The 24,779-nt window shown below is 38.3% G+C and overlaps 1 protein-coding gene across 1 annotated transcript in view; it reads right to left on the reverse strand.

The window, feature by feature from the left end:
* Positions 1 to 2,660: 2,660 nt before the first annotated feature.
* Positions 2,661 to 24,779, reverse strand: part of cdh19 (cadherin 19, type 2) — a 34,951-nt gene continuing 12,832 nt past the window's right edge. Inside the window, exons 5-12 of the mRNA XM_085468084.1 lie at positions 24,553 to 24,720; positions 23,299 to 23,486; positions 20,972 to 21,225; positions 19,601 to 19,737; positions 17,872 to 17,993; positions 12,393 to 12,510; positions 9,908 to 10,159; positions 2,661 to 7,463 (exon numbers count right to left, since the gene is read on the reverse strand). Of these exons, the coding sequence (XP_085324210.1) occupies positions 6,949 to 7,463; positions 9,908 to 10,159; positions 12,393 to 12,510; positions 17,872 to 17,993; positions 19,601 to 19,737; positions 20,972 to 21,225; positions 23,299 to 23,486; positions 24,553 to 24,720 (1,754 nt within the window). The 3' untranslated portion in view covers positions 2,661 to 6,948. The remainder of the gene's footprint in view (positions 7,464 to 9,907; positions 10,160 to 12,392; positions 12,511 to 17,871; positions 17,994 to 19,600; positions 19,738 to 20,971; positions 21,226 to 23,298; positions 23,487 to 24,552; positions 24,721 to 24,779) is intronic.

Here is a 24,779-nt window from a genome sequence, read left to right on the forward strand (position 1 = left end):
TTGGAAGTTATTTCAGCCTGTGTCACTCTCCTTAGTGTTTTGAGTGTGATTTGATATTGATTATGGCCGTGTTCATTCATACTGTATACATGCTTTACAGTAGTTTTACGGTGTCCTGTTCCTACTCTGTTGCTTTCAGTGGTTTATCACTGAAATAAATGTGGAATTATATATTCATGAATTCATTCATTTTCATGCAGATTGAAGTCTAATTTCACATTTTAAACATCTCATAGCATTAGCTACGAGATAAACAATACATTTAAGTACTGTTTAGTTTCCAAAGGAATTGTATTAAAAAAAAGAACAAATAGGAAAAAAAGCGGAAAAAAATGACACACACACAAAAAGCAGACTACTAAAAATAGTCCAAATACTGAAAGTCTGAAACAGATGAATTTGTATTTGTAATACAAAGATTAGCAGAAAAGATGGAAACAGAGTGTAAATAATTTAGTATTTCATCTATGGTTCATGTAAATGGGAGAAATCATAGTAAGGAAGGGACAAGGCTGGAAATCAATAGGGCCGTGATCTTTCAGCCCTCAGGCGACTCCACTTTACAGTCATGATTCTCCAGTGAATATCACTGCATGGCCTCAGAAATGCACATTATCTAATTGCAGGCAAATAAAGTTTGTCACTGAATCTGTAAAATCCAACTAAAACATGCAAGTAGAAACCAGGCAAAGAGAAAAATGTGTAAGTGTAAATATATATATGTAAATAATCAAGATCCAGAAATACTGTCACTTCTGCTGGGCCAGAAATGATATGAGATGCACTTGAGAGAAAAAGGAAATCATCTTGTGCTCAGATCAATCAGGAACCCCAGAGTCCAGGCTACAGAGAGGAGAGATCATCCAGCTTATCAGCACACAGTTCAAAAGTCAGCAGCTGTGACTTGTAGAGTGAACATGGCATTGGTAACATTTATGAAGGACCCTATTAATGATAAATGGAATATACAGGTTATGGAGCAACATATGGTGGCATCCAGTCAATGTGTTTCTCAGGGAAGGCTTTGTTTATTTCAGCGAGACAATGTCAAACTAAACCGTACAGAGTGGTTCCTGTAAGTTTTTGTTCATTTGTTGGGCTTTTTTTTTTTTACACACCATCCCAGTGTTAATAAAAACAGTGTTATATTACTGATAATCCACTCCAAAGCTCCTAAATGAATGAGTGTAATTCTGGCATCCAAAAAAACTTTTAATGCCAGTATATGTTGGACTCCTTATGTGTTTCCTTTGGCTCAGGAATGAATATTTTTGTTATGAAGTTTGACAATTATTTTTAAAATTCTGTAATATTTTAGTTCAAAGTGAAGTTGTTGCTATTTTTGCCATGGTGGCACTATTGCTCTCAGTGTGGCAATATGAGTCTGTTAGTTTGTTCAGCTAAGACTTGAGTAGCCTTCCTTCACTGAATATTACACAAACTAAAATAGTATTACGATACTCAAAATCTCATCTAGATTTTCAGCTTCATACTTTATAATTATGTTCTTATTGCCAAATTACACATGAATGATTTGAGCTCTCTTCAGCCAAAGCCTAGGACATACAGGTGCCATGCTTTTTTGTTTTAATGTCTCTCAAAATCCTTTCAGATAACTTTTCAATCAACTTGTTGTCTGCCAATTTAGAGTCCTCAAAGACCCACCAGTGGGCATTGTGGCACTGTATGATGGGCCTGGCACTGGTTTCAAAAGATGAGCTGAATCTATGACCTGTGCAGGAGAGCAGAGGACAGAGACAGTTGACGGAGTGAAATCCTTCACGTTGCTGTAATGGGTATAATTACACAAAGAAAAGGGCTGTTAGGTTAAATTACCCGTGATATTCACCATGGATAATGGCAGAAATTCAGAAGGTTAAATGACACCAGGAGCTGAATGACTTTTGACATTAATAAGGTACTATTGAAAAGGAAATTATAAAAGAGCCTTTATGGGCAAATCCAATACCCTACACGTTGGACGGTAGCAATTGGTTTGAAAAGACTTTAAAAAGGCTTTTTTTTTGTGAACACCTGTGTCTTTAGAAGCCATTGTGAGATAATGATTTAGTCTAAAAAGCATTGGCTGGATAGATTGTTTCCAACAGTGGAAGCTATTTGAAGCTCTCTTTGAGTTGCAGTGATGTCTGGAAATTGTCCTGCTGAGTACCGCACCTACTCACACAAGTAACCACTGCAGGAAAGGAAACACTGAATAGACTCAAGCAATTAGCTGTTTCGCTCTTATTGTCTCTTACCTCCAGTTTTCCAGCTACCATCCAAATAGGATTGTATGTGAAATTTTCTTCACTTGGAACTATATTCTCTTTGGCCCAAAACGTGTCCATTGCAGACAGCAAACTGCCCAATTAGTGGATGAGAAGGTAAAGGAGGCTGGGATGGACTGCTAGACAACTACCTCAAGTCACCCCACGGCAGCCACCCACACAACTAAACAAGAGCGTGTATTGTTTATCAAATGACTACAGAGGAAAAAGTGGAGCCAGAAACTGTAGATGTCATGCATTTTTTCCACGTTGCCCAAGCTGTTGTGTGTCTTCAAACTTTCACTTTGTTTATAATGTACAAACTTTGCTAGACATCTGACTGCCAGTCACCCATATGCTGATGGGCTGAACACGGATGTTAAACACTTGAACACATGTTAAACACCTGATATTTATTGGATACTCTTAGCATACTGTGAACTATAATTTATGTGAGAATGAGGGGCAGAAAAAAAAGGAAACAGAAAAATATGCTGGCATACACACATCTATATGAATTACACATTTGCTTACATGTTAGATAAGCTGCTTCTGACATTCTCTTTGGTCAGGAATGACTTTATATTAGGAATGCAACATCTATTACACCTATTAATGCAATGCCCCATTCTTGAAGACGACTCTCGATACATTGACATCAGCTCCAGTCCACCCCTTGTGAAATTTTCCCAAGCTCTTGAATCAACAAATTCTCTTAAGGCTGTGGACAGTGCTGGTGAGTAATGGAATATATTTACCGGCATTACGCATTTAAAATGCAAAATATGAGTTGTTGTGGTAGCTACCTGTCACTTCAGTATCTTCGATGTACTATTGCTGTGTGCTTTATTACTATTACTGAAGGCTACTCGCCACCAAGCTAACATCTTATCTTTTGTTAACATCTGATGTTAACATAAGTCTTTGCTCCCCTACAATAAATATATTGTCCATTCAGAGAGATTTGGGCAAGAAGGTGGTAGGGAAGCAGACTCAGCAGACATTTTGGGATTCCAGAGGTGAGCAATTTATTTACAGTGGACTCTATACGTGAAACTTAACAAAACTTCCGCCAAAGTAACTTAAATAAAAAAAACTCAAAAGTACATAGATTTGATAACACAGCTCACCTCTCCTTTCTCATCTGAGTCTGGCAGAGACTCACTATATATAGGGCCATCAGTTTCCCTTCAATTAGCCCAGCCAGTACCACTCACTTGAGCTGAGTGATCTAAAACTCTACATAGTTGACTAAAAATATCCTCTCACTTCTGATTAGCACATTTACACAACTAAACGGCTCTATACGAATAACACAAACAAAAGGGAGCATTTCTATGGTTAAAGAAATCCCTCCACTCGGTTCAACCTGCTGATGTGACATCAGTGTGACATCAGCAGGTTGCACTTTAAAATGAGGAAATGCTAGGCGGGCCTTTCCTCACACCTGACCTATATGAAGACTGAAAAGAAAGAACAAAGTATGAACAAATTATTTAATCTGTAACATAATAAAATATAAAGAAACATGTAAATGAGTATTTGCCTTAATTTGCAGAATGTTTGTTTTGCCGGAAACAGAATGCTTACACAAACAAACCCGGGATAGTTATTGCAGCAATGTTACTTTGAAAAATAGCAAATCATAGCAAAGAAATACAGAGACAGAATAATGTGCATGATGTGCAAAAAAAAAAAGGTCAACACATCTGGGACAAGTGGAGAGCATTACAACTGCTCATCCACTTTGTCACAAACATCCAATTGGTAGAGAAAAACAAGCAAGAATTTACAGGATGTGATTGCTGCATTCATGTAGTTTTAAAAAACTTTACAATATATTAAGTAATCCAAAGTATTCAGATCACATTGAGTACATTTAACGGAAGAGATTAGAAACTACATTTTGGGGCATGTATTCTGTAATCTGTAGTGGAATACGTTTTAAAAGTAACCTTCCCAACACTGCCTGTGGTCTTTCTCTTTTGCTTGTGCACCATTTCCTGCCACACTTTTTCTTTCTAGTAAACTTTCCATCATATTCCTTTTCGACTCAGCACCATGAAAACAGACAGCTTTTTCAGCAGAGCCGTTCTGCAGACTACCCTCCTCGTTGAAGGTGTCCATGATCGTGTCCTGGACAGCTGTCAAGTCTGGAGTCTCGCCCATGTTTGAATAGTAATTTACTGAAATGGAATTTCTAGTAATTTGTGATATTGCATTTCTCATGAGCCATAATCATGAAAGTTCAAACAAGCAAAAAAAATTTAATATTTCACTTCATATGTAATGAATATAAAATGTATGAAAGTTTTCTTTGTTGAATTAAATTCTGAATAGAAATAAACCATAAAAGAACAACTTGATAACAGCAGAATAAAATAAATAACATTCAATATTAAAAAATACTTCAGGTAACATGGCCCTGCATAACAAGCATATAATTTTTTCACAAATGAGATGATTTTGTAATATTCAACCCAACCAACAAAACTGTCTTAGTTACCTTTTTTTGTTTGTTTAATGAGTAGTAAGTGCGCACATGTCACAGGACTGCTTATAGGAATGAATCTATGCCATGTAAGTCACATAGCATCAGAGATGGGCAGTAACACGTTACTTGTAACGCGTTACTGTAATCTGATTACTTTTTTCAAGTAACGAGTAAAGTAAGGGATTACTATTGCAAAAACGGTAATTCGATTACCGTTACTTTCCCTTTACTGCGTTACTAAAACCGTGATTTTTTGCGAGAATGTCTCATGACAGTGACGTAAGCGAGTGCGCTGTTAGTGACAACAGCTGTGTGCAGATCAACAATGGATCACATATCGATTGTGGGAGAGAGTATGAGCGTGCAGCGTTTAAAGCGTGGAAGTACTGACCTTACTTTGAGTTTGATTCCATAAAAAGTGACAAAAACATTAGCGTCCATTGTGCGTGGGAAGAAAACTTCTTTTTACAGCGAAAAAAAACCCTAAACTTCCAAGCAAGCACCGAGTGCGCAACGACGTAATGGGAAACTCACAGAGAAACTCGAGGATTCTTCAACTGACCGCGGCACACCTGCACCAGGGTAAACCTCCGCCTACCGCAGTCCTGCTTTACAGGTGAAAATAGAGCAACAGGACCGCTGAGTCTTTGACTTTATTTATTTTCTGCTGTGTTTTACTTGCATCTATTTGAAAGACTGAGTGTAAACACAAAAAATATTTTATTTTATGTGCTGGAATGTGTAGAAAATAGGTTTAAATGTTAAACAAATTTATTCAAGTCAGAGAATGTTGCATATAATTTAATGTTTGCTTGACGCATAAAGTTAAAAGATTAAAACTGATAAAACAAGTTAAAAAAAGAGACTTTTCCATTTGATTACATTTTGTATGATGGATTATGTAGAAAAAGTAGAATTGGGCTGAAAGATCTATCGCTTTATCACCTATTCAGGTTGTAAATCGTGTTTTTAAAAAGTAACTAAGTAACTAAGTAATTAATTACTTTTGAAAATAAGTAATCAGTAAAGTAACGGGATTACTTTTTTGGGGAAGTAATCAGTAATTAGTTACTGATTGCTTTTTTCAAGTAACTTGACCAACACTGCATAGCATTTTCTTCAGCTTAAAGAGCACTTTAGCCTATTTAAACTCATTATTTTGGTTTTCCAGCGTACGAACACTGTTATAAACAGCCTATTTTCCTGCTGCAACAGAGAGCAGTTTCCAGCAAAAAAAGGTAATAAAGCCACTGAGCCCTCCCTACTTAATGCAACAACAGATAAACAGCTCACAGCTGAACACAGTCACCAAGTTAAGAAGCCAAAGAGCCATGTTATATTATTTTTGTCCATTCTTGGTGGAGGACAAAACACGCCTATAAGTAAATATTGACTGACTACAACTTGGATGCCCTGATACTGCCTGATCAGAAGGTGACTGCTTCCAAAAAATATAACTATAACAGCTTCACGGGATAAACAAAAATATGACATGCTCTGTTCCCCCCACATCGCCAATAAAAACAAAAATGTAAGCTTTAAGAAGAAATAGTTCATCACTGGTTTTGAGGAGAAAGAAGATGCAAGCTCCAGTCTTGGTCACTGCATCCTGACCGCTGATCAGCTGAATAAGACAACAAGATTGATGATATTGTGCAACATGGCAGGTCAGTCTTTCATGCCCTGGTCATTTAAATCACTGACACATTTAACATAGCCAACGTCTAGTGATTAATTATGCTCTCAAACTCCATTATAATAGAAAAAAAATCATATCATGAAGTTTAAGTTATTCATGTTATTGAGCAGTGATAAACAAAATAAACAAAATGTATCAAACCGCCAGTATCTGTTTTTATATAAGGCTTGATCTTATCACTAAAGGAATGCGGGAGACTGACACTTTGATAAATACAGTTTCTCAGTCGGAAAATTTACTTCACAAAATGTCAAACTTTTTGTTCGAGTCAACTCTTAACACATCCATCATAGAGCAGGAGGCGGGGCACTCCCTGGACAGGTCGGCGTTCTATTGCTGAAGAGAGACAGATCACATTCACTCTCACATTCACACATAAGGCCAATTTAGACTCACCAGTAATCTAACATGGATTTGGACTGCATGTTCTTCATGAGTGCTTCTTGGACATCCACTCAGGAACAGGAGCGCTTGTTTAATAAATCAGATTAAAAGAGTGTGTCTTCCTCTCTTGCACCGTACCATGGTGTGAGTCTTGCTAAAGAGGGTCTGGGATTACAAACAGACTGGTCGGACTCCAAAGTAGAAGAGTCCAGTGAGCTCAGAGATCCTGTGGGAGACCCCGACCCTTCATATGCATAAGTTTGAAGGTAGTCGAAAGGAGGAGCATAAGGATCTTGATCAGCTTCTGCCAGCCTGTCCAGAATAAACTGCCTGAAGACCTCGTCCTCCGGGCCAATGAGGTGCGACTCTCGGAGGGACATTCGTATGCTGGCCCTGACGTCTTCCCTTCGCATCCTCCTCTCCCTTCTCCTGGGGCGGGGACGCATTGGGACAGTAGGTTGGCAGAAGTCCAGCTCCACTCCTCCAACTCCTGATTCTCCATAATAAAACACCTTCTGCGACACAGTCTCAGGCAGCTCCAGCTCCTTCACCTCTACCTCACGTCCCTCCTGCTGTTTTCTCCTGTGTCTCCTCACCATCACCATTACGACTGACAGCACTGCAGACACAACACAGCAGGATATCATTACAGTTAAACACCAGGGCATGAGCTTTGTTGTGAAAAAAAAAAAAAATCTACAGTGCCCGATGGAGCATGCGTGCTGCGCACAAGCACACCGAAAAGTAATAGCTGCCAGATTTGTTTTTGTAGATGCAAGAAATCGAAATGATGGCAAATTAGGCAATACATTCTTTTTAGGTTTTTTTTTGTTTGTTTGGTTGTTTATTTTACTTCAGCTCACATACAAAGAAAGTGTTCCTTTATTTGCTCCATGTGGCACAGAATACTAAAACTCTTGTTATTTTGTTTCTGCCGGGTTTTCATCAGCTATTGTTCTCATCCAACAGAATGTTAGCATAGCAGGTTTTGTCATTAATCTTTCATGTGATGGGCACAGGGAGGACACAAAGCAGCCGAGGTCATAATAAAGCTCTTCACTATGCAAACCCATCAGTGTCCCAGGATGGCATTGCTACTGATGTATTGCAACCAATACGCACATTACCTGACATCATTGCTCTGCAAGCTTTCAGCATTTTAAAAGTGTGTGTTAAAGGCACGCTGGTGAGTCTTAAAAGGCAGATTCAAATGAAAGTGCAAATTTGTTAATGAAAAATCTTGCTATTTAACACACATTCGCATACTTGCCAAAGTGGTGTGAGCTGGAACTGCTTTAGCTCAACAGACCTGCTGGAAAACAGTGACTTATTTTAACGACAGTTTCAGTGAAGCTGACGTTATAAAACTCCAACATCTCGGGAGTTTGATTTACTGGTTTCCTTTTCCATAAGTAATATTGAATGAAAGAGCAATTACCAGTGAAATCCTCTCTGAATGTACTTTACAAATTTTACTAATTAACTCTTCCAGTGTATTTTTTTATTAAAGCAGTTTTTTTTTTTTATTGAATATTCTTGTTTGATTCGACATCTTTTATTCCAGTCAGACTTTGTGGTGACGTCGTATCAAAACTGACGTCTTGCTTAAAAGTGGAAATTATAATTGGAAATACTTTAAAATGCTTCTACACTTTCTCCAAAACCCAGACAAAAAGGAGCTACAGTTAGGCAACAGTGTTGTAAAAAGTACCTTACTTTTTTCCTTTTTTCTTTGCATATTTGAAATACTTATGTCTCCATTAATTAAACAAATTTTAACATTAGACAAAAATAACCCACATAAATACAAAATTGTTAATGAACATGAGACATTTTTTTTTATTAGTAGTATCCAAACCTACTTGACCCTGTGTCAAAAAAGATTCGTGATAACTGGGAATGAGTCTTTCACATTGCTGCACAGGAATTTTGGTCCACATTGGTACATTTTAGGAAATTAACACCATGTTTAATGCCATGCCAAAAAAATCTCAAATCACTTTTAATTCTGGTCTTTAACTAGACCACTCCAAAACCTTCATTTTGTGTTTTTGTGTTTTTTAAGCCACTCAGAGATAGATGTGGAGGTATGTATTGGATCATTGTCCTGCTGCATAACCCGAGGGTGCTGGAGCTTCAGGGCAGAAACTGATGGCATTATCCTGGAAGATTTTCTGGTACAGAGCAGAATTCATTGTTCCACCAATTATAGAAAGTTGTCCAAGTCGTGGAAATGTCCCAAAATTTCAACTTTTGTCTCGTCAGTCCACAGAATATTTTTCCAAAAGTCTTGGGGATCATCAAGATGGTTTTTTTTGGCAAATATAAGAGGAGACTTTGTGTTCTTTTTGGTCAGTATTGGCTTTTACCTTAGAACTCTCACATGATACCATTATTATTCAGCTTTTTTGTTGTTGTTGAATCATGAACACTTACCTAACTGAGACAAGTGAGGCCTTCAATTCTTTAGATGTTTTTCTGGATTCTTTTCTGACCTCCTGGATGTTCATGCACTCTTGGTGTAATTTTGGTAGGCCAGCCACTCGTGGGAAGGTTAAACGCTGTGCCAAGATTTCTCTATTATTTGGATAATGGCTCTCATTATAGTTAAGAGTTCCATAGTCTTTGAAATGTCATTGTAAACCTTTCCAGACTGGTAGATGTCAATGAATTTGTTTCTCAGTGGTTTAATTTGATCATGGCATGATGTGTTGCTTTTTTGCAACATTTAGGCTACTTTACTTTTTCAACAGGTTCTGTTTAAGGGATTTCTTGATTCAACAGATCTGACAGCAATCAGCTGTGGTTGCGGCTACTGACATTGTGCTCTGCTTTCCAAAAATATGGTTAATCCTAGTTACTTCATGATTTAACAAGGAGGCAATTACTTTTTCAGGTTTGGATAGGATTTTCTAAACAAATTAAATTATCACTTTAAAACTGGATTTGGAGTTTGCTCGGGTTATCTTTTTCTAGTACTACAAAATTTGTTTGATCATTTGAAATATCCACTATTCAAAACTTAAACAGGATATGCAATGTGACAACATTATGCTTGCTTACCTGTGAGTGTGACCAGGCAGAACAGAATCCCTAACAAGGTTTGTAGGCTCACCCCCATGGAGAGAGCAAGGGCTTCCACCCCTCCTGTGGGACAATGACCTGCAGGCTGACAGCTGCACACACTAATGGTCAGAGTGCTAGTACCGGAGAGGGCTGGAGAGCCACTGTCTGCCACCACCACAGGCAAAAGGTACTGGGTTCGATCCTTACGGGTGAAAGTACTCCGGCGTGCCACGATTCCAGCTGTGTTGTCTAAAAGGTATGCCAAATGTTAGAGATGCCCTTTTCAGCATTCTTTAAAAAAACATGAGAAATCCCAATGTGAATGCTGATGTGTCTAGACAATACAAGGAGAAAAACCTGTGAAGTGACAAACTTAATGCAATTTAAAATAAAAACCAGGCTCTCTAAAAAGCCCTGCGCCTTGTCAAATCAATTTCTGGTCAATGTATAAAAGTAAATTTGGAAAATGAATTTAACTTCTGAGTGTGCCTGTAAGACTTCATGAAGGCACTGAACAAAAAACTTCTTTGGAGTCAAATAAGCCTTGTGGCATATGGAAATGTGTTTTATTAAACTTGTTTCTTGATTCATTATTCATTTCCTGGTTGCTGACTGGACTGCTGTGCTTGAGTGGCTAACCACCCATACGCTGCACCTGCATATATTTCATTCTAACTTACTCAACACATTCAAACATGCTCTATACTTTAACAATGATGTCTCTTCAATTTTCTGCCCATTTTCATTATAAACCCTAAAAAAGGGTTGAGTGCACTCTAAGCCAAACACCTCAATTTGCTCACTCAAAAGGCAGTCAGCCACACAAAAAGTAGAACCTACAGAAGGATTTTCCTCCCAGAATATTCCAGGATGCATTTATTTATTTTTTCTTTAATCAAAAAAATATCGCTGTTATTTTGTCCTTAGCCTAAAATCATTGCAGGTTATGACTTAGCTGTTGTTCATTGCTTTTCTGGCAGGAACCATATGGGATACCGTGGCTTCTTCTGGTTTTGAGTTCATTTTTGCTCCACAGCCTAAAGCATCTGATGGAAAATGTCAGTGATTTGCAGGATGACATTTTTTGGAGCAAGAAGTATAATTATACAGATTTAGTTTATGCTGAGGGTCTCACTGCAATAGCCCTGAGTCAGTCAGCAGCTGGTTCGTTGCACTTGGAGGGAAAACAAGTCACACTGTGACCGATTACATTGTTAGACTGACATCACATTAATCTCTGTATTATTATTTTTCTAGTTTCTAGACTTTCTTTTAATCATTCACTGCACATGTTTTGAGGTGAATTTGGGGAAAATATGCCTGTTTTCTGAAAAAGAGCTAAGTGGGACTATAACGTATGGATTTCTAGTGTGGTTCCCCAGCTGCACCAAGGCCGATCAGCAAGCACTCCAGCGGGTGGTGAAAGAAGCTGGCAGAATTATTGGAACAAGTCTGCCAGAGATCAGTAATATCTTCCCCACTCGCTGTCTGAGGAGGGTGCACAGTATCCTGCGGGACCAACATCACCCTGCGCGCCACCTTTTCCATCTGCTGCCCTCAGGGAGAAGGTACAGGTCTATACAGGCCAGAACATCCAGACTGGCCAACAGCCTGTATCCACAGGCTGTGAGGCTCCTGAACTCTCTGCCCCCCTCTCACGGACAATAACCATATCCAACTTCTTAATAGCAATGAACTGGTCTGCATTGGTGCATCATATCTTTATTCTCTTCCCCCTCCTGCCCCCCCCCCCCCCCCCCTCTTTCTTAAATAGATAACTATCATATCTGATATCATATCTCACAGTACAATAATATTGAATGGGTTGCATTGTTGTATTTTGTCATGTTTCTCAGGTCTTTGTCTGAATTTCTACGAACATTATTGCTAAGGATTGTCTTATTGCATTGGAGTCACACTGGGTTAAATATGTACACTTGGGTTTTAAGGGGTATTTATTATTTTCTTCTTTTTTTTGGGTTGTATGGAAGCCCCAAACGCAATTTCATTGTTCTTGACAATGACAATAAATAAATAAATACTAAATACTAAATACTAAGCAACACTCTCACTCACATATATGTCTATACAGAAAATATAAAGCTTTAGCCTCCACAGAGAAGCTTAGAAAATTGTGAGAAACAGGTGCAGCAGTGACTCTGATTCTTTCTCAAGCTTCTAAAACTCACAATTAGTCGTCGTCTTTCCAAAATGAATAATGGCATTACCTCATAGTAACATTCTGGCATGGATTGAATGAATTCAATAATACAGAGTAATAACTGCGCTTTAGAAGCTAACTGGCCAACTTTGTGAGTATGAAACAACACAGACGCTCTAAATGATTCCCTTGTTGTGAGTCGTTATGCTACTCTAAGAGCCTGTTTGATGTAACTCAATAGTTACTGAATGAGCATGGTATCTAGTAATTCTAAAGCAGACACATTTGTATGCATTTGTATATTATTGATTTGACTATAACCTTGATTATCTCTGATTGTGAAGTTTGGATTAATGCGCTTCTCGGGGACCATAGAAAAGTAGAAATGATGTCCTTCGACAGGGTCGTCTGGATCAACAGCGCTGAGCAGCTGAATGAGCTGAGAGAACAAAAAACAGAAAAAACAGAAAAAACAAAGCTGCAAGAAGTGATGAAAGTAAGTAAGGAGGAATTGTATCCATCTTTTCATATATACATACAGATGTAGAGTGCTTAACAAATTTATCAGACCACCTATCATGGAAAAAAGAAAACATGGGCATTTTATAAATCTGTCAAAAATTTCATTGTTATTAATACGTGAAAAAAAAAGTTACCAAAAAAACCTGACTTCATATATTTATACCCAAATTTGAGCTACTGCACTGAAATTAATGAAGCATAGCATAAAATAAATTACACATAACATATAATGTAATTACAAGGAGGTATTTCTGTAGTCTATTGATACTAGATAGTGGAAAAGGGGTGGGATTAAATAAGCTTATGCTTCTTCCTACTCCTTTTTGAACATGGACGTTATTTGGAGTTGTGGTTGCTCGTTTTCCTTTTGTTTGCTTTGTTCATTTGTCTCTTTTAATTCTATTTTTTTTTTTTATACTTTTTCAACATGTTCAAAATAAAGATTCAATCAATCAATCAATAACATTCAACCATTGTAACAAATTTCTGCTCAGGAATGCAATTAAATAACTGTAATTTGGCAACTTTATCAAAAATATTGTGGTTTGCTATTTTTATCTGCTTTATTTTGGAAAACAGTAAATGTGAAAATACGGGCATAACAAAAATAATGAATTTTTTAATATTTATTAAATAATTAGCATTAAAATTATCAATTTGATTAAAGAGCTTGCCCGTACTGGTGGAAACAAAAAAAATCATTTTGGTAATTGCCAGTCCTGGTAATTTTCGGCAGCTGTGGCATAAATGAACCTCATTAGATAATCTGTATCATCGTGCCATTTTAGGAAAGCCTGTTTTATTGTTGCTGAATGGAAACATCCTCTTTATACGGTGGCCCTGAGAGGCCAAACGGACTGCAACTTAAGAAAACACCAGCAATAAGAAAAACGCTGCAAAAGCACACAAAGCACAACAGAATTAGGAAACACGACAACAGAAATAGGAAAAAATAGATTTCCAAAAGCACAAGCAAGTGTTTCTGGGGAGACAATAACCCAACGGACCAGTTGCAGGAACCAAAATATGCTAAGAATTGCGCTGGGAGACACTTAAAAGAAGTGGAGGATCTATCGCTTTTGTGAGGAAAGAAAAGATGAGAGGTAAGTGTGTTAGCCTAACTATTAGCCTAAAAATCCATCATCAGTATTATATGAATCATGATAAAACTGGTGTTTTCTTAAGTTGCAGTCCATTTGGCCTCTCAGGGCCACCGTATCTTTATTGTGATTTGGAATGTATAGCTTCAGAACTACATTACAGCATTATAGGAAAAAGATGTAGGAATGCAATTAATATAACAATTCTTTACCCAAGTTGAATTAATTCTAGTTCTCAACTTACATGGTGTGGTGACCTAATAAATTTGTTGAGCACACACACACACACACACACACACACACACACACACACACACACACACACACAGTGGGGCAAAAAAGTATTTAGTCAGCCACCGATTGTGCAAGTTCCCCCACTTAAAATGATGACAGAGGTCAGTAATTTGCACCAGAGGTACACTTCAACTGTGAGAGACAGAATGTGAAAAAAAAATCCATGAATCCACATGGTAGGATTTGTAAAGAATTTATTCGTAAATCAGGGTGGAAAATAAGTATTTGGTCACCTCAAACAAGGAAAATCTCTGGCTCTCACAGAGCTGTAACGTCTTCTGTAAGAAACTTTTCTGTCCCCCACTCGTTACCTGTATGAATGGCACCTGTTTGAACTCATCATCTGTATAAAAGACACCTGTCCACAGCCTCAAACAGTCAGACTCCAAACTCCGCCATGGCCAAGACCAAAGAGCTTTCGAAGGACACCAGGAAAAGTATTGTAGACCTGCACCAGACTGGGAAGAGTGAATCTACAATAGGCAATCAGCTTGGTGTGAAAAAATCAACTGTGGGAGCAATCATCAGAAAATGGAAGACATACAAGACCACTGATAATCTCCCTCGATCTGGGGCTCCACGCAAGATCTCATCCCGTGGGGTCAAAATGATCATGAGAACGGTGAGCAAAGATCCCAGAACCACACGGGGGGACCTTGTGAATGACCTGCAGAGAGCTGGGACCAAAGTAACAAAGGTCACCATCAGTAACACACTACAACGGCAGGGAATCACATCCCGCAGTGCCAGACGTGTTCCGCTGCTGAAGCCAGTGCATGTCCAGGCCCGTCTGAAGTTTGCCAGAGAGCACATGGATGATACAGCAGAGGATTGGGAGAATGTCATGTGGTCAGATGAAACCAAAGTAGAACTTTTTGGTATAAACTCAACTCGTCGTGTTTGGAGGAAGAAGAATACTGAGTTGCATCCCAAGAACACCATACCTACTGTGAAGCATGGGGGTGGAAACATCATGCTATGGGGCTGTTTTTCTGCCAAGGGGACAGGACGACTGATCCGTGTTAAGGACAGAATGAATGGGGCCATGTATCGTGAGATTTTGAGCCAAAACCTCCTTCCATCAGTGAGAACTTTGAAGATGAAACGAGGCTGGGTCTTCCAACATGACAATGATCCAAAACACACCACCCGGGCAACAAAGGAGTGGCTCCGTAAGAAGCATTTGAAAGTCCTGGAGTGGCCTAGCCAGTCTCCAGACCTCAACCCCATAGAAAATCTGTGGCGGGAGTTGAAAGTCCGTGTTGCTCGGCGACAGCCCCAAAACATCACTGCTCTCGAGAAGATCTGCATGGAGGAATGGGCCAAAATACCAGCTACTGTGTGTGCAAACCTGGTAAAGACCTATAGTAAACGTTTGACCTCTGTTATTGCCAACAAAGGTTATGTTACAAAGTATTGAGTTGTATTTTTGTTATTGACCAAATACTTATTTTCCACCCTGATTTACGAATAAATTCTTTACAAATCCTACCATGTGGATTCATGGATTTTTTTTTTTCACATTCTGTCTCTCACAGTTGAAGTGTACCTCTGGTGCAAATTACTGACCTCTGTCATCATTTTAGGTGGGGGAACTTGCACAATCGGTGGCTGACTAAATACTTTTTTGCCCCACTGTATGTATGTATGTGTATATATATATATATATATATATATATATATATATATATATATATATATATATATATATATATATATATATATATATATATATATATATATATTAGAGATGGACCGATCCGATATTACGTATCGGTATCGGTCCGATACTGACCTAAATTACTGGATCGGATATCGGAGAAAAATAAAAAATGTAATCCGATCCATTAAATATCACGAAAGCACCTCGCAAAACTTGCAACACGCCGTAACTCACCTCAGAACGTTAGCAGTCGGAGCAGTATGCATCACGTGATAGAGCAGCTGTGGCATGCCGGACCTGTCGGTGGTCTGGATAGCATTTGGAGCTTCGCTAGCAACCTGGCATTTCATCTCCGACAAAGTTATCCCCGAGAGAAGTAAAGCAAGTGTGTAAGTCCATCTCTGAATGTTTGTAAAGCATTCCTGCGTTAAGCTTAACAAGCGACTGCCTCTTCTTGCTGCTACTTCAATCGTGAAACTGCTTAAATGATCAGCTGATCGGCTTTTCTGTCGCGAGTCCGTCTCTCTTGTTTGTTTTTGGCCCACTTTGCACCAGAAAGAGGAAACCAGCGGCTGAACAACAGCAGAACGTTTAAGCTTGATAAGCTGTTGTTAGAATTTATTTAATATTACTTTCTACTCCAGGATCTTTTTCTACATAGCTGACGCTGGTAACTGTGCAGGGGCGGATCTACCAAAGTTTAGCCAGGGGGGCCGACAGGGCATGAACAGGGAAAAGGGGGCACAAAGACATACTTTTCTTTCTTATTCTCATTTAAAATGTCGAGCTTTTAATAAATAATTATCTGACACCCAAAGTTTTAATTTGATGTAAAATGAATAGAAGTCAATTACTGTATATAGTGACTATTAAGTCTAATATATACCCTAGTAAGCTATAGTACTTTTTACTTTGGGAAGGTACCATCTGTGCAGTCTGCAATTTTGTTGAAGAAAGATGTTGAATCTATTTAATATTTCTTGAAAAATAATTGATTTCTGTGCATTTTTTTTCACACTGCATCAAATTAAGGTTGATTACGTCGATTAAGCATCATGAGGTGGAGCGTGAGGGGTGGTTCCTTATTTTTTATTTATTTATGTTTGTTGTTGCTGGGAGTTGGAACCCTATTAGTTAGGTTGCTTAATATTTACGCTAAGTACTCTTTAAAATACCAGAATAGGGAGGATGGTGTAGGTCTAAGTTTATTAGATTGATCAGTATTGCTGAACTATGAAATATTTTTTTTGTATACAGGTATAACAGAATAGCTTTAGTGTAGTTGTTGTTTTAAACTTGAGTATGAACTTGCAGACTTGCAAAATGCAGCAAGATATTTTAAAAAACAGTTTTGTTGATTAAAAAACACTATATCGGATTCATATCGGTATCGGCAGATATCCAAATTTATGATATCGGTATCGGTATCGGACATAAAAAAGTGGTATCGTGCCATCTCTAATATATATATATATATATATATATATATATATATATATATATATATATATATATAAGTTGAGAATCACAGTTCTGTTCTTTGTATTTTGCTTCCAAGGAGCCAGACTTATTTGTCAATTATTGAAGTTGGCTTTAGCAATAGTTCACAAGGCCTTCTTTCAGTAATTGTCTTTGGACACTGGCTGCTTTTTCACTCATTTACAATTCAATTTTAATTTATACAGCGCCAAATCACAACAACAGTTGCATCAAGGTACTTTATATTTTAAGGTAGACCCTAATTTCAATCCAGTTTTAACAGTCTTAACATTTACCTATGAATCATTCAAAAACCACAATATTGAAGGGATGAACCAATGTAGCTCTCATTTCTTTAATGAATCTAGGAAAAATGCCAAAGATAACACAGGTTGACATACATAGTATGTTTTGCACCAAAAATGTTGAGTTATCTGGATAATCGGACGGCATAAAAGTGGCAAGTCAAGAAAAACTATCTACAGAAAACCTTTCCCAATACTACTTAAAAAAAATAACAAGAAAGCTTGCCTCAGAAAGTTCAGTCTGTGTTGTGTCAATACAGCTATTTCCCATTTTCAAGTCTGGCTCTTTGGAACCAAAATGTAAAGAAGATCAATAGATAGATAGAAATACTATAGGACACAATATGACAACTTTTACAGTTCACATTCATGTATATTCAGCTTTCCACTCTGCAGTGTAGTAAATCGTGAACATCAGTGCATCATAATATACATACTTCTCCTGCCTGCGTCCCCTCACAGATATATGGCTGGTAATCTCTTGCAAGCCTTGGCACATTGTCGTTTATGTCCAGTACTTTGATGAACACCACCACAGAGGAGGATAAATGGTTCTGCGCTGCAGTAGTGAAGATAGACATTTGCTGGAGTCCACTGGGTCCATGTATCATAAATGCTTTGTAAAAGCTCTGTCAAAATAACACTTAAGACTGAGAAATGTTTCTGTCTTCTAGCTTTAGGAATGTGGGGGAAAAAACGGGCACCAGCATCACACTGCTTTCACCAAAACAAAATAAACGATTCAACAGTAAACAGTTATACCTATTATGGAAATTTAAGGCTCCAGTCTACACTAGCTGTTCCCAACATTTTTTTCTGAGGTGCACCCACTGGTCTGTGAGATGGAAACTGAACGACTAGTAGGTAGAAACGAAAATATATCAAATTTGACTTTTTCCTGCAAGCTTTTTTTTTTTTTTTACAACTTGTAATATCTCTACTCTTCAAAAGTTGTAGACTTTTGAGAGTGGAGATGTAATTGTTTTTCTTTCTTTTTTTCTTTTCTGCAAAAGAATGACAAAAATATGACATTATCTTTTACCACGAAGACAGCATGAAGATAGAATTTTAACACAAGACCAGCTGGATAAAATCAGTTACAAACAGGTTGCGGCGCCTAAAAATAATTTTGATTGCTTTGGTTGCCAGCATATTGCCGTTGTTGTGCATAACTTGCATGTCATTTACTTTGCTGTAGTGAAGCTTGAAAAAGTGTGAAGCAAAATGAAAATGCAGAACATTTACTTTTAAAGTTAATGTTGTGGCATCACCACTGCAATCAACACATTTCAAAATTTACTTTTTCAGGCTAACAGTCTTCACTTCCAATTTGCATCACTCATTTCTTGGTTTCACGACCACTTGGTGAGTAGTTTAACTACAGGTCACCGTGGCAATCCGCTATCTACCAAAGCCCTCAAAAGGAGGTTTTCAGCACACCACTGTATACCTCTTTGCGACCAGTTTCACGACAGCAACCTGTTGTCAACCAGTTGCAGAATACATACTTTTCTTCAGGCAGTAGTGGTCAGCAGATGGTGACGGACTCGTCTCTAAGCCTGTATGAATAGGACTTTACCAAATGATTTTACAGCGACCTCCAGCAACCACTCACAACTGGTCAGGGAATACACATTTGTCCTTACCCAACTGGTTTGCTGCCAGATGACAGTCTCTAGGCCTGTGTGACTGAGGCTAAATGACACACTCCATGAAGAAGTGGAATAACACACTCCATGAATATATCTCTCAGTCCTGACACTCTGGTGTCTAAGGAGTGACGGAGAGTCGATGAGTGAGTGGGTGAAGGAGAAGCTAAGATACTGTTGGGTTGTGATTTAACAAGAAACCTCTGTCCATCACATGACCTGCTGGCGATTAGTACATGGTAGCAGAAAACGAATGACTGAGTAAATGAATAAGGACACATTTTTAAAGTCAATGGAATTAAAAGTCAAGCTATTTATTTGTTGCTTTTAATTCCATATTTTAAACAACAATCCACTGTCCAGTGTTTGAAAACCCTGTTTGTGAATCTCTGCTATAGTAGATTTCTCATCAGCAAATTGCTGGAACATATTTTGCACACGTTTGGGAATAATTGTGCCATAAGTCAACCATTAACATTACCATACGCTCTTATAAAAAACATGAAACTCTCCTTACTTGTTTCCTTAGCTTCAACTGTCACATTGTGCCAGGCTGCAGTCTCTCTGTCCAAAGACTTAGCGACAGTTATCGTTCCATTGTTTGGGTCTATTTTAAAAGCTTTTGTGGTATCGCTCCTTTTGTCAACAGAGTATCTGGAAGAAAAATCACGGAGACATACCATTTAGAAGGAAAGGTTGTTTTCTGGGCAAACAAAACATTGCGATACCACAGGGAGATTAATTAGGCAAACTGCTCAATTTTTTAATCAGTTGACAGATATCCAACAAAGCAAGTACACACACGAGCTAGTCTGACACAGCGACAACAACACTGTGAAAACAAAGCACCTCATGCAGATGGCATTGTATTTTCACAGTTATTTAAAATGAATATTATTTTTAATCTGACCAAAGACATTTTCTGTTTTGACATAAGTGTATAAATAGAAGGTAAAAGCAGGTAGACATGGAAATTTGTAACCATGGAAAAAGAGACAAGCTTTTATGGCAATTAAATAATAGCTGCCTTGCATGATATTATGTTTTGTGGCATGTTTGCTGGTAATGGGTGACAAGTTGATCTACAATTTTTTGTCAAAATAATCGTCAGGCAGCATGAATGTAACTATCACAAGCAAACCAGGCCATTTTTATTGTATACCACTTTCTCATCATCATTGGACTCTTAATAAAAAGTGATTAGAACAACCTGGTAAATTAGGATATCAGAGTAATGCAATCTTTCTGTGAGCTACTTTGCTGATAACAGCATGGGGAATTTGACCACAGCAACTTTAATCATATTTACTAGAACTGCGGAAACCACTAAAATGTCAGCCTGAATTTATTAATCAATGAGACACTGTCACCAAAGGGACAGTAATAGACGCTAGGCTGAAGATGATATGCAGCACCTGCCATTCTTAAGCTCTGCTGAGATGGACTACAGGCACCAGTAGTGCGGCTGTCTCCTTTGCAACGTGCCCCACTTGCAAATGACTGCAAATCTCAATTCCATATGCCACCTCGTATGGTGCTTTATTACATTCCCACGTCCTAGCAACGTTGCTTTGTGATAATACCACGGCAATAGATAGAAAAGCCTGTGAGGTTAAAAAAAAAACTGTCATGATTTATTCAGCAGGGCTCATTTCCTACTAAAGTAATATGAGATAAATATGACCATGTACAGGGTATCCAGAGATCAAGGGTAAAAATGGATGCACCGAACCGGTAACACTATTTGAAATGAAATGATTTTTCACCCTGTGGAGGAAGCTGTCTAAAGATGCTCAGCCCATGCCAGCTTGGGTATCTACCTTATCATTATCGTACTGGTAGTCGGATGGCATATGCCATTCTTCCTGGTTTAGACAGTTCACATTACCTGATGGGATTGTTGACAGTGTCAGTGTCTCTAGCACTAACGCTGCCAACCACAGTTCCCACAGCTGCATTTTCAGGAAGTTTCCACTCGTAGACTGGCGAGAGGAAAACAGGTGGCTCATCCTCATCTTTCACAATGACTTTCACTGTCGTCCTATCAGTGAAGTCGTCCAAACTCAGAAAACGAGTGTCCACGTGGTCATTGACCGCCTCAGCGGTCATGTCGAAACGTCTCTTAACTTCAAAGTCCAAAGGCTGCGAAGGAAAGAAATACTCAACTTTTTATAGCTTGTATTAGAACAGAGGTTGTTACAAGAAGAATAAAAAAAACATAATTTATCACAATTAAATCAAACAGATACAACTTTTGAAAAACAAAGAAAGTTGTATGTAAAACAGATAATTTTTTCTGAGGAGAGCAGGACATGACTGCGACTGGATGTTGGACTTGTTTAGTTAGTGTCAATATGCTACCAGCTGTGAGTATGCACTTAAATAATGCTGCAGTTTTGATTAACATGCTGCTAGTAATAAGAAAACAGCATGCAAACCATTACCACTTTCCCAGGATGATTCAGAAACAGAGTCAATAATGTTTGTTATTTTATTTCATGATCACGGCATCTAAATTGAAATCTCCTGTTCTATAATTGAGAGAGGTATTGCATATAAGTGTGAAAAAGTAAAGTGAATAAGGTGAAATCATAAGTTCACCAACACCCAGACAGCAGTCTTCATTCTATATAAGTGTATTAACGGTATTCAGGAACTGATTTTTGTTATTAATTTGAACTAATTCGGTCAATAACTTTTCAATGTTCTCTGAATTAACCAATAGATTAATTGGCCTTGTGGTTGTGGTTTTGCAACAAGATGTGATTATTTCACTGAAAAATAAATAAATAAATAAACACACACACAGACAATATCACACAGGTTTGGACCACCCTTTGGCTTGGTTCTGTTGAAGCAGTTGCTGATCATTTGCACAGCATGCTTTGGCTGTCAATCACAGTCTGTCAATAGACACAGGAGTCTGACAGTTTGCAAAGGAGTGAAACATGACATTTAGCTTAACTATGAGCACTGACTGAAAACAGATTATAAGAAAAGTTAGGCTCGTGTATGTTTAGTGCAAATGCTTGGTTATACTGACACATGCCATTCATATATATGTACGTGTGTGTTGTTTGCTGTCCCTTCACATTTTCCTGCAACTGACTATAGTGATCCTTTTTGTTTTCGTGAGATATGAATACTTTAATGCAATTTCTGGTTCTTAATATTAATATGTAACACCAATCAATTTTGATTGTTATTAGAGCCACCTTAAGAAACAAAAATAGTCAAAAGACGTTTTTTATTATTCATATTGAGAATGAAGTTGAAATTTTGAGGATAAAGTTGAAACACTCTTTTGAGAATAAAGCGGAAATGTCGAGAATAAGGTCAACTCCCTTCATCCATCTCAATATGCATTCTTGTGTGTACTTGGGTTCTTCTGGACTTGAGAAATGTCATCAGCTGCAGCCCGATTGTCTGATACAGCATCATCCCTTCTGTACTGCACAAAGGTGTAACCATCAAAATCCTTCCATCTCACCATTTTTACCTATTTCACAATGCACAAATGAAGCCAAGTCTTCCAGGCTTGTTTACTCATCTACTAAGTCATCTACACAAGGCCTTTTGTAGAAGGTCCAGCAGCTGTACACTAATGACATTAGTGCCATTAGCTTAAATTTAAAACTTTATTCTCAATATTTCAATGTTTTATGTTATTGTGTTTTAACACAAAGTACTTTCAAGTACTGCTGTACCCAAATGCCCAACCCAGAGAAGGACTTGTGGCTAGACAAACACACAGACACACACACAAATCTTGGGTTAGTTGTTTGGTTTAGCCTCTCCAAAACAACAGCCATTTCTTCTTTTTTTGTAGAAAGCATATCTGAATAGAAGCTCAGGGTTTCCTGTGCCATGCAAAGATCATTGAGTATAGCTGGTAGTTTTGAGATTGTTGTTCAACAAATGCAATCTACCCTTTACTCTCCACTTGAACTGTTTAACTGTATGTAACCAAAGCTTGCTTAAAAGTGACTGGTAAATTTAGATTATTTGCAGACTTCAAACAGAAACCAGAATGTTTCAAGTACCAACCTGCTCTGCCGATTTTACATTTTCATACGCAGCTATAGATTTATAGAATGCACACACACACACACACACACACACACACACACACACACACACACACACACACACACACACACACAGATATTCACAGAGAATCGAAATATTCGAGGTAGATATTGTAAAGGGATTCACCTTGGCCAGTAGAATCACTCCCTCTTGTGTTACTGGGTCTGTTTTAATGATAAAAGTGCTTTCTTCCAGTTCACCCTCCAGACTGTAGGTCATTTTGGCATTGATGCCAGTGTCTCCATCCTCTGCCATGATTCTGCCTACTGTGGTGCCGATGGCTGCGTTTTCGGGGACAGCAAAGGTGTAAAGGTCTGAAGAAACAAGAATATTTTCTGTGAATCATTTTGATGCCATTGGGCTCAGAAGATGAACCTTGGAACAGGATATTAAAAGGAATACAAAATTTAGTTGATACCAAACTGGTACTTGTGCTGTCTGCAATGACACTTTGAAAAGTTGCTAAATTTGGAGCAAAAAACAACAAATGAAAAAGTTTCTCCACCCGAACACAGTATACAGAACTTGACAGTAACTTGTTAATAGCTAGTCAAGAGAGGCTGCTTGTCTATAAAGTGATAAGAAGGAAGAACATTGTGGTGGAGGGTCAATTTGTGTGAGTCAAAGATAAGTTGTGGCAACACATAATCCCAGCCTAACTGTAATAAGAAGATGAGAAAATGTGATTGTGTCTTTGAGCAACTCCATTTGGATGGCTGCCACAACTGGGTGGAACTCGACACTCGACAGGAAACCAGCTGCTTGTGAAGAAAAAAAAACTGTGCCGATAATAATTTGCAATTACGTGACAAAACACAGGACATGGTTCAAAGCAAAGTGTGGCCATACAATATTTAAAAGGCCTTTTGACTGAACATAAAATCCATGGGACACATTCAATGAATGTGAATGTGACATTAATAGTTAAAGGTATCATTCTTGCTGTCTCAGTCCTACAGAATTGATTTCTTCCCACGGCATTCATTTAGTGGGGTTTATCACTGGGAAAGCTAGGTTTGCTTCCAAAGGTCATGACAAATGTCCTCTCGTGTGTGAATGATTAAATTCATCCAGTGTATGGAACATGTACACAAGCGCAAAATGAGCAAAACATCCCAATCGCCTTTGCTGTCTCCTTCACTCTCTCTCATTCGTCTCTCAAGCCTGCCATCTTTTAATTTTGGCTGCTGGCTGAATAACAGACAGCTGAATGCAGCACAAACCACCCACCCGAGCCGGAGAAGTGTGATCAAATAAATAGCTCATGGGTATAATATTAAACATGTCCTCACAGACTGCAGTGCTTTGTACTCTTTCATTGATTCCCTCACTGTGTATGGCCCAATGTTTGCATCACTGTGAGTCATATCTGTGACTCACGCTGCTGGAATGTGGGTCCATTGTCATTGACATCAGTCAAGCTGACCGTAACCGTAGTGGAAGAGGAATAACCGCCGCTGAGACCCAGCATATCCTTCACCTGCACCACCACCTGGTACTGCTCTCTGGCTTCACGGTCCATATTTTGCCAAGATGTTACAATAATCCCTGCAGGTAGATAAGACAGGGAGAGAGGAGGAGGGGGCCAAGAGGAGTCTTTGGTTCAT

Source organism: Copadichromis virginalis, linkage group LG9 (genome assembly GCF_057382275.1).
Source record: "Copadichromis virginalis isolate Kocher_CV1m ecotype Utaka linkage group LG9, C_Virginalis_male_GT1.1, whole genome shotgun sequence".
Lineage (NCBI taxonomy): Eukaryota > Metazoa > Chordata > Actinopteri > Cichliformes > Cichlidae > Copadichromis > Copadichromis virginalis.